At 53.0% G+C, this 10563-nt stretch overlaps 2 protein-coding genes across 3 annotated transcripts in view; both read right to left on the bottom strand.

Moving 5' to 3' along the window:
* The window catches only part of Tubgcp6 (tubulin gamma complex associated protein 6), a 21628-nt gene extending 19714 nt beyond the window's left edge, over nt 1–1914 (bottom strand). For both annotated transcript variants that reach the window (XM_005354365.2, XM_026782478.1), the window contains exon 1: nt 852–1914. In XM_005354365.2, the coding sequence (XP_005354422.1) occupies nt 852–1592 (741 nt within the window). In that variant the 5' untranslated portion in view covers nt 1593–1914. The remainder of the gene's footprint in view (nt 1–851) is intronic.
* A 146-nt stretch (nt 1915–2060) lies between these two features.
* On the bottom strand, nt 2061–7241 carry Hdac10 (histone deacetylase 10). Its single transcript, XM_005354361.2, has 20 exons — nt 6913–7241; nt 6708–6842; nt 6450–6546; nt 6133–6230; nt 5933–6037; nt 5725–5793; nt 5460–5586; nt 5213–5278; nt 4923–4982; nt 4754–4843; nt 4522–4628; nt 4383–4447; nt 4053–4305; nt 3870–3954; nt 3451–3542; nt 3275–3331; nt 2916–2994; nt 2572–2754; nt 2312–2471; nt 2061–2229 (listed from the first exon to the last, which is right to left on the bottom strand). Exons 1-20 carry the CDS (start codon nt 6969–6971, stop codon nt 2195–2197), a joined length of 2022 nt encoding a protein of 673 aa, XP_005354418.1. The 5' UTR covers nt 6972–7241; the 3' UTR covers nt 2061–2194.
* Between the last annotated feature and the right edge of the window lie 3322 nt (nt 7242–10563).

Here is a 10563-nt window from a genome sequence, read left to right as displayed (position 1 = left end):
GCACACCAGAAGACGGCACCAGACCTCATTACAGATGGTTGTGAGCCACCATGTGGTTGCTGGGAATTGAACTCAGGACCTTTGGAAGAGCACACAATGCTCTTAACCACTGAGCCATCTCTCCAGCCCAGAAGGTGTTAAATTTTTAATTTCACATAATACATGGCCTCATTTTAAGGAAAAGAACAAAAAGTCATATGGAAGTCCCAGTACTCTGTAGGATGAGGCAAGAAGATCTCCATGAGTTTGAGGCCAGCCTGAGCTACCCTGAAACCCTGTCTTTACCCACCCCGCCCCCTCAGCACTCAGGAGAAAAACAAAACTATACTAAACCTGGAAAAATGTATGTATACTGAGATTTTGCTGTAGCATTATTTAAACTTGGAAACAGCCTACGTATTTCATAATAAAAAAAAATAACTGAGTAGGAACAGATTGTCCTTTAACAGAATTTACAAAGTAATAAAATACAAGAGACAATGACAATTTACTCAATGACTGGCAGGAAAAATCCATGTTACAAGTGGGAAAGTATAACAAAAAGCATGCACACCAGGCATTTTTGAAATGTGGTTTCTGCAACTGAAGAACAGGATTTATTTCATTTTAATTAGTTTAATTTAAATTACCAGTAGTAGAGAAGAAAAGTGGCTTAACCTGAGGTAAAAGGTGAACAGTCGTGTGTTATTTTTTTTGATGCAGGTATCCCTGTGCAAGACCAGGCCAGTAAGTTCTCTCCAACACCTCTCCCTCATAACAATCCAGTCACCTGATGTTCTGGACACGAGCTTTCCAGCGTTACCATGGCACTGCCCAAACCTCTAGGGATACTGAGGGGAAAGAAACACTACCTTAATGGCCAGTCCAGAAAAGTCCGCGCTGTCCGGCACAGGGGGCAGATCCAATCTCACATCCATGTCATATGTGCGGCTGTGCACGAGGGCACCAAAGAGTGAGACCCGAGTGTCTCTCTCAAACCTGTCACCACAAGAGTCACCAATAGAGAAGCACCCAACGGTGGGCAGGCCAGTACCTGGGGTAGCCTCCATCACCTGAAGGGCTTCCTGGAACATGTTATGACACAAATACTCCTCTCCAGAGATAAGTGACCTGACGTCCATTTCAAACACACTCAGGTCATAGCAATCGTAGCCGCCGTAGGGTACGTTTCTGCCTGCGTGCTTGTTGTTAAAGAAGAAATCCCGTTTTCTCCGCAGCACTTGAGGGGGGCCGCTCCCCGCCAACTGGACCAAGAGGTCCAGCACTGACTCCACCTCCACCAGAGGACAGCCAGGGGTTGCTTCCAACTTCTCCACAAGCTCCTCCAAACGGTCGGCCTCTGGCCCCAAGCCACCCACCCTCAAATCGAAGGACAGCATGAGGACCTTGTTCTTCACGGGGCGCTTCGCCGAGTCAGGCAGCCGCTGATGAGTCTCCTCTTGAAACAGATTGGCGAAAAGAGCATTGTAGGCTACCCTCTTTAGGCTCAGCTTTGCCCTCTTCCTGTCCACGGGGCGCTGACCCGGGTGAGCCTGGGCGGCCGGTAAGAGAGCCTCGCAGAGGTCATCGAACAATTGGGTGATACTGGTCATAGCTCTTCAGCCCCGGACCCCCGAGTGCTAAACTTTGCACGTGGGAGGCACTTCACGCTCCCAAAAACCAGAGCGGCAGCCGGTGGGCCGGGGCCGAAGGGCCGATCGCTCGTCGCTTCACACCTGCGAACCAGGCATCCGCACCTCAGGTTTTGCAAAGCGAGAGGCCACACGCCGCGTCCTCCCAGCCTTCAGCCGCCACCCGGCGCTCGTCGTCGGGTCTCACGGACCCTGACGAGTTTGCCGAGCGAATGCGCGGGTCCCATAGCCCGCCTATAAGCCGAAGTCGGCTGAACTGGGACTCCCGCCGCTATGGCGCCATATCCACGCGACCACAGACACCACCAAGAGACGCGCCGGAACTACGTCACCAACACGGTCTCTGGAGGGGCGGGGCTGCAGCCGCGGCTTTCGATACTAGAAGCTATCGTTGGTGAAAGAGACTCAGTAAGGGAAGCAGGGGTGTGCACTCTTTAGAACCCATATTTATTGTAGTAGAGGTAGGATGCCCGGGCCGCAGATGGGACCTAGGTCTCCGGCCACGGTTCGCTAGGACCTGAATGTGCTCTTCTCCGAATAGGAATCGTCCGCCTTGACCGATTTCAAGCTATTGGAGAGCACGGACCTGGTGGAGGAGCTGAAAAAGCATAATCAGCTAGCGCGGTGAGGCTGGCTCCACGTAGCTCTAAAATAGGGCCGCGCCTCCCCACGTGCCTCACCAGCCACCTGCAGCAACTTCCACCGAGGTTCCAGCTGAGCTTTTAGTAATCTAAGGGCCCGGATCTCCTCTGGAGAGGCCATCAAGAAAGGGCCCAGACTGGGAGGTGCTTCTCCATGCAGTACCTGTGCCAGGGTCCTTGCAAGCTGGAGTATGGATTCCTGGCCCAGGGATAGTGGGGAGAGGGGGAGAGGAGCAATGAGACAATGGTTTCTCTTCACCTTCGACCCATACAGCTTATAACCACCTTGCTCAGTTTACCTCTTCCACTACTGTTAGAATTCGGCCCCCTGCTGGGCCCCGAAGCACTGAAGCCAAGAGAGCAGCTTGGGCGTTCTGCAGGCCATGGGCAGGCCCCAGTGCCATCAACACCACGTCAGGCTGGAAGCCATAAGCCAGGGGCAGAACCAGACCCAAGATGCAGCTCAGAAACCCCCCAGTCGTCTGTAGGGATAGAGGCAGAGCCTCAGGCTCTGATCTAGACACTGCTACTGGCTCCTGTAACCACCCTCCAAACCTCAGGGACCCTGGATTGTGAGCAGGCACCCCCCCAGGAAGACCAGGAGACAGTGAGAACCTCTCCAACCCGCAACATGACCCCTCACCTGTGGCAGTGGTGTGGAGATGTGGAACATGGACTCCACGGCTGCCTCCTCGCCCCGGATATTCAGCCATAGAACTCTCCTTTCCAGGAGTGAGCAGCATGAATATGTATACATGTGCATGAGACCCTTTCGTGAACTTAATAACTGGGAGAGATGAGAGCTTGGGGCTCCAGCAGGGAGGAGGACATGTGTGACTGCCAACCTGGTATGGCTCTGCTTTCTGGGCACCCACTCTCAAACTGCACCTATGGAAGCCCCCCCCATTCTGTACTGCAGTGTCCTTAGTTAAAGGCCTGCTACCTGTTCACACACATGCACAATCGGGGTTCACACACATGCACAATCGGGGAGAACCATACCCATCATCTGCAAGGTCCAGGGGTCGATCCAACTGTCCCAGGGCCACACAGAGCAGCCTAAGAAGTTGACCCAGGGTAGGCTGTGCTCACACTGTCCAGTATCCAGCGCCTTTCCCACACCATTAGTGGGGCATTCCCAGGTCCTTAGAGTCCCAAGTCAACCAAGCAAACTTTACCTCTGAGCTCCATGGGACAGGCATCGCTGAATGATCACTTCTACAGTTGCTGCTGTGGCAAGGGCGGCTGTGGCAGCTATGCCATTCCTTACCTATGGGATAAATAACAGAGAATCTAGAGGCTGACACACGCACTCCCTATGGAGCACTTTCAGGAGGCAAGGCCAACTCCCAAACCCGATTAAACAAACCCTTTTGTGCTTTGTTTTGGTCCTGTCCAAATGGCTGCTACTGACTGACTTTCCCTACACTACAATATCAAATCACCCCACTTTCTATATGCAAGATGCTTAAAACTACACTTCAAATTGTCTACTTCCTCTTTGCCAAAGAGCATTGCCTGGGCTCTGCACAAGGTAACATGTCAGCCCACTGTACATGCCACCACACTATCTCCAGCAGCTCCCCTGGCAACCTACCTGCCCATCCAGGATCCCACCTAAGAGACACAGAATCTTCCCCAGGGCAACAAGACTCTCATCCTGGAACAGAGACTTGTGTAGCCTATGATGGGCAAGCCAGAGGGACACATGAAAACCAAATCTGTATCAGCTGCACCGGTGCAGGCATAGCCAGCCCCAGCCTCAGACTGCCCGCCTCACCTGGCCCAGGCTTCGGTTTCCTCCCTCAAGGCTGACTGTTCCTGAAGGAGCACTCCAGGAGGTAAGGCCAGAGCAGCACCTGGCACGGCCAAGGCGACCCCTGTGCAGATCGGGGGTGTAGGACGGAGACAGAGTTCACCCTGGAGAGGGCTCAGGGCAGCTTCTGCTGCTTCATACGTGGGGCTCTCAGCAAGCGGAGGCAGAGACCTCCCTTCGGGAAAGCGGGTGCTGGGACCCAGAACTGGTGCCACATCTAAACGGTTCAGAGTCACAGTCACTGCCTAAGCCTAAGGCGGAGGAGCTGCCAGCCCAGGTCCAGGTCATACTGACTTTGCTGGAGGCTTGTCCAATGAGGGGCCTGGGCTGTCTGGACACTCTGGATGGACTCCAGGGCGCTATGGGGGAGAAATAGAATTGTAAAGCTGACTCATGCTTCAGCCCCCTCCCCCACCTACTCCAGTCTTCAAACCTCTGGCATGGCACCATGTGTCCAAGAAGGGGGGGTGTGGGGTCACCAAGCAGTGTCTGCACCATCATGCACACTGACTGTGCTAGGCATTCCAGGTAGTATCCACCCTAGGGAGAGTGTTAAAACAGGACAGCACAGGGGTGTCACTAGTGTGAGCAGCTGTACCAGGCAGAGCACCTCACCTTGACTGATCCTCCCCAGCCTTCGAGCCTCTCCACTGCCCCACACTTACCTCTAGCACAGCACAAATCCGGCCACCAGCCAGCACCTGCAGCAGCTGTGTGAGGTGGGCAAAGCACTCGGGTGTGGCTCGCATCCGCCCCTGCAGCACAGTGAATCGTGTATGACAGGCGCCTGGACCCAGAACCCTAGCTTACTCCCCAGCCAGGCCGTGTTCTCACCTCAGGGTCCCCAATGGCAGAGTCAAATCCTGCTGAGACCAGCACCAGCTCAGGGTCAAACTACAGGCAGAGTCCAGTGGAAAGGAGCAAAAGAGAGCCATAGCCAGGTGAAGAGGAGGCCCCAGTGCTGCCCATTCACATAACATCCGACTTTCAGAGGCACCTTCCCCACTCCCCAAGGTTCATTCACACTCTGGTGGAATGGCTTACAAAGCTCCTCCTGCCTTCATAGTGGAACTTTAGGTTAGCCTAGGGTTTCCTGCCCTGGGGGACACCCATCACCCAATCACCTCAAAGGCCAACGGGAGCAGCACATGCAGGAAGGCAGCCAAATAGTCAGCATTCCCCATCCCAACCTGCAGCAAGATCAAAGTGGACATTAGAGGACCAGCCCTATGAATGAGGGCTCCAGGGTCTTCACCCCTGGCAACAGAACTCTAGGGAGAATGTTGCAGGATGCCCTGGATGACATTTGCAAACCCAGAGCTGGGGAGCAGGAGAGGAAGGATGGATGGAGCGGGGAGGGGAGCTTGGTACCTGATTCCAGGGCAAATTGACAGTGAAGCCTTGGCCCTGCCCTTGCCCGACCGCATGTGCATCGGACTCTTGAAGGAATGGCCAGAAGCGCCCATGCTCATAGCGGTGCCAGGAGAAATAAAGGACACTGTCAACAATTGGCCAGGTCAGAAGTGAGGTCCTTCAGGAGCTCCACAGCTTCTCAAATAACCCTGACTCCTAAAACCTGAATTTTATCCCCAAGTGGTGCATTGTAGAGAAGGGCCGTGTTCACACCCCAGCTTACCTGGGGTCATCATCGAAGATGTACTGGATGCCTTGGCCATGGTGGATATCCCAGTCGACAATAAGAATCCTAAATTCAGACCATATTGGAGATCACCTTGCCACTGTCATGCCAGAAGCCCATCCAGGTGCGGAGGGAGCAGGGTAGGAATCTTGGCCCCCCAGCTCCACCTCTGCCAGTTTAGCTTGTGTCCCCAACACGTACATACCTCTGCAGCCCATATTTCTGCTTGGCATGTTTGGCTGCTATAGCCACATTGTTGAACACACAGAATCCATTGGCAGCCTCCTTCTGACTGTGGTGCCCTGGAGGCCTGAGGTGTAAAATTGGGGTACAGGGCATGTCGGGGTCCTTCTGTCCCCTCACAGGGTCACACACAGTCAATTTGAGGGGGAGGGCAGTCCTCACCTCACCAGGGCAAGCCCATTGTGCACAGCTCCTGTTAGCACAGCATCCACCAGCTGCAGTGCAGCCCCCACAGCTAGCCTGGCACAGTGAAAAGTGTTCTGTGGGGCCAGAGTGCAATTTAGCCTGCAGCCTGACCTACTTGTCCCAAATTGCAGGCCTCCCACTACCGAACAAGACAGGGCTAGGACAATGGCAAGCAAAACATGCCAGGGTATGGTCACAAGCATGAACAAGAAGACATGGGCAGATGGGCAAACATGGGTATGGATACACATAGGCATGTGGACATAAATCTGGGTGTGTACGCTGGCTCGCACCGGGTGGAAGTAGACAGCATCAAACTGCTTAGACAGTGCCTGGAGCTCCTCCTTGTCCAGGGTCTGGGTCCTCCGCACCAGGGCTACATATTCTGGGCTTCGGGTCAACAGGCGGGCCACCAGTAGGACACAAAGAAAAGGAAGCTGGGATTCCTGGTGGCAACACCCACCCAGCACTCCCCTTATGCCTCTGAGACCACACCACGGTGAAACTGAGGGGACACACTGATAGGATCCCCAGCCCAGTCATTGTCTGACCTGTGCACCATGGCCAACTCTTCTTCTGATGCCTCACAAGCTGTCAAACACAGGCACCTTTGTTGCAGGCCACGCTGCCGCAGGCCATCCAGGGCTGCAGTCAGGCGCTCTGGACACTCAATTTCGCACTCGGGGCTAGAGCAAATAAGGATCTCAGTGTTCAGAGTTTCCTCCCGGCCCCCTACTTCTGTCAAGACACACTTACTCATCCCAGAGCAGCCGGGTGGCTGTCATATCCTCGTGGTACACAAGTGCTGTACCCATGGCCACACCGTGGTCACTTTGATCCACTCTAGCGTATACACGCCCTCTGCTGGCAGGTGACTGCACTGTCTGGTCCCACCTAACGGCGCGCACGTAAACAGCCCCTCGCTTGGGACAGAGCCGGGTAGCAGGGCTGGACCTGAGGAAGAACGCACTACCCAAGGGTCAGACCAGGTTGGTACTCAGAAGCAAACCGCTGGAAACTGAGATAAGCCGGTCCACAGCTTGGCTCCCGACATCTAACTTCCGGCTTCCTCCTTCGCAGGCTTGGTCCCGCCCTCATGTGCGATTAGGGTGGAGTAGACCAGCTGAACTCCCGTCGGGTTCCGCCAGCATCTCTGGATGTGATCTCGGCCTAGTGCTTCAGCTGCGGTACCACCGCCAAAAACGTGTGGCACGGAGCCTGCGCTCAGTGTCCCTCTTGAAATGGTTGGGAAGACGGGGCTGCTTGTCCTCAGGCAATCAGTGCAGGCGCTGCTATGTTCCCTTCTTTCCCCAACATTTTCGAGCCTAAATTCTCCCTGCTTAGGCCACAGGGTCAGACTTGCCAACTGTCCGTCACATCCAGTTTACCTGCTTCCCCAAGTGAAAGGGTGGAAGAAAGGGAGGTGAGCAAGGTGTGTGCGCATGCCCGCACAGGAGCTGGCCTGAGCTGTGTCATGGCACAGAGTTTCAAAATGGGACTGACAAAAGACCACAGGTGAGAAAGACGCCACCAGAATGGAAGGATTATGTCGGAGGCCAGGTCGGGAAGGAACGCTGCAGCACAGTGTAGGGCCAGGAAGGGCAGAGGGTTCTGAGCAAGGAAGGGGATGAAGGGAGGGGACCTTGGACCTTGTAATGAAGGTAAAAGGGCCAGCCAAAGGAACCTGGAATCAGAACTAATGAAAGCAACCCACCCTGGCCATGAAATCATAGCCAGTGAGAGAAATACTTTAACCTCGAACCCAGAACTAAAGAAATACACCCTGACTCTGAAACCAGTGCCAAAGAAACACACTTTGGCCCTAGAATCAGTCAGTGAAAGAAATAAGCGTTCATCCTGAAAATAGAGCCAAAAAGCTTTAAAAGAGCAGCGAAGGCCGGGCGATGGTGGCGCACACCTTTAATCACAGCACTTGGGAGGCAGAGGCAGGCGGATCTCTGTGAGTTCGAGACCAGCCTGGTCTACAAGAGCTAGTTCCAGGACAGGTTCCAAAGCCACAGAGAAACCTTGTCTCGAAAAAACCAAAACCAAAAACAAAAAAAAAAAAAAGAGCAGCGAAAGAAACACAGTTTGGCCTTGAAATCAGCCATCTACCTCTGCGCCAGACCAACTAAACTAACCAATCCCTGAGCAGGGAAAACTAATCAGTCCCTCTTCTCCGCGGGAAAACTCCCCACCTAAGAAGCCCTATATAACCTGTGTACCTGTTCAGTTTGCTGCTGCCCTTTTCCACCCTGGCAGAGGCAGCCACTCTCCTGAATTCTTCCCTCGTGATAAATCTCATTGAGTGAGCTTTGGGTGAGACCTTCTTTTGCTGGAGTTGTAACACTTTCACTAGGGAAACCTTCCCCTAGCAGTGCCAAGTTGTTACAACTTCACTGGAGAAGTAGAGCAAGGCTGTAACACTTTTGTTGGGAAACCTTCCCCTAGAGTTGTTACATTCTGGGGCACCAGAACCAAACTGTAACAACTTGGCTGGGGAAGTCCTCTCCTGCAGGAGTAGCAATGTTACATTGGGTAAACCTTTCTGTAGAGCTGGGCTGTAAACTGCTACACTTACTGTGACCTTCATTATTCCCTGGCTCGTGACTACTAGAATACTCTTCCACCAGAGCTGTAATATCCAGTATTCCCTGGCCTCCGACTGCCAGAATACTTTTCCATCTGAGCTGTAACATTCAGTATTCCCTGATTCCCAAGTGCTAGGATCTCTTTCCATTCAAGTCGCAGTGCTTACAGAAGCATTACAGATCAAAGGAGACATGAGTTCAAGTCTGAACTAATGTTGTTCATGTATGCTTTTTGTTTGGTTGTTGTTTTTTTTGTTTTGTTTTGTTTTTTTTTTGTTTGTTTGTTTTGTAATCCAGGCCTGTCACCAGTTCTGAAGTCCTTACCTCGGCCTTTTGAGTGCTGGGATTACAGTTGTATCCCACCGTGCTTCCCAAAGCAAGATGGAGAGAGGTGCCTGGGCGATGCCAGTAGAGGTAAGTTGTGGATCAGAGAGTAGAAGCCACCTCTCTGGATCTCAGAGAGCCTCTAAGACAACCCCCTCCCCAAGACAATGAAGGGGAAGGGGGACAAAGCTGCCACTGATATTTATGATAGGGATGCACAGGACTGTCATGTGCAGGGGGAACCAAGGAGCCCGGAGCAGCTAGGAGGCCCCCATTGCACACTTGGGTGTTGGAGTGCGGGCCCAGGTTCTGGTTAGTCCCAAGGCCTCTCCAGCTTCTAGAGACCAAAGGCATCAGGCAGAGCCACTCCTCATTGACTCGCCCTAGATTTTTTTTTTTCGAGACAGGGTTTCTCTGTGGTTTTGGAGCCTGTCCTGGAACTAGCTCTTGTAGACCAGGCTGGTCTTGAACTCACAGAGATCTGCCTGCCTCTGCCTCCCGAGTGCTGAGATTAAAGGCGTGCGCCACCACCGCCCAGCTCTCGCCCTGGATTATGTGCCTTGCGGGGCTGAGAGGTGTGAGCCACACCTCCATAATAGAGTAAAATATTCAAAGTCCTGGTCCATGGTTATCTCAAGGGGTTCAGGCAGAGGAAGGCATGGTCATGTCATCTCCTCTGACCAGATTAGCCTGGGCAAAGTGTATTGCCCAGAACTCCTTTGCAGATGAGGGGAATGCAAGGCTCCACCCTTATGCCTTGCTCTAATGTACCTGTCCTTGGGAAGAACATGGACCATCTAACTAGGCAGCAAGGATCTAATGGCCTGCAGATGACAGACCCTGCAGATTCATGGAAGCTGACAGGGCGATGCCAGTAGAGGTAAGTTGTTGGTCAGAGAATAGAACCCACCTCTCTGGATCTCAGAGAGCCGCTAAGACCAGAGATAACATTCCTCTCTAGAAGATTTGACCATAAGAAGACAAATGCAGCTGGGTGGTGGTAGTGGCACAGGCCTATAATCCCAGCACTTGCAGTTGGGAGGCAGAGATCTCTGTGAGTTCAAGGCCAGCTTGCTCTATAGAGCTAGGACTATTACACAGAGAAACTCTGTCTTGAAAAAAACAAAACAAAAAAAAGTTGCACTCTCAGTCAGAAAGAAAGGACCATCTGTCTTGGTTCTAGCATCATCGTCCCCATTATCTGCCCTTACACCTTGCATCAGGCTCCATAGAACCCTGCTCAGACTCTAAGCCTTAATTAGAGTATAGTTACTGACGAAGGGAGGGGACCAAGCCCTAATGTGATGGCTTGAGGACCACTGGCAAGGACTAGGTGGCACCGGCATGGCACTTTGACCTGGGAAGAGTCAGGGGCATGGCACCTCTACTAGGTGGAGTGCAGGGAGCTCAGGCTGCCTCTTTTTGTGCACAGACTAGCAGCTCAGAGAAATGGTCGGAGCTCAGACATTGGGCCACACAGTCAGAATGGGAG

The sequence above is a fragment of the Microtus ochrogaster genome, chromosome 15 (genome assembly GCF_000317375.1).
Source record: "Microtus ochrogaster isolate Prairie Vole_2 chromosome 15, MicOch1.0, whole genome shotgun sequence".
Taxonomy (NCBI): domain Eukaryota; kingdom Metazoa; phylum Chordata; class Mammalia; order Rodentia; family Cricetidae; genus Microtus; species Microtus ochrogaster.
Note: the sequence above shows the minus strand (reverse complement) of the source record. Positions and strands in the feature narration are given on the sequence as shown.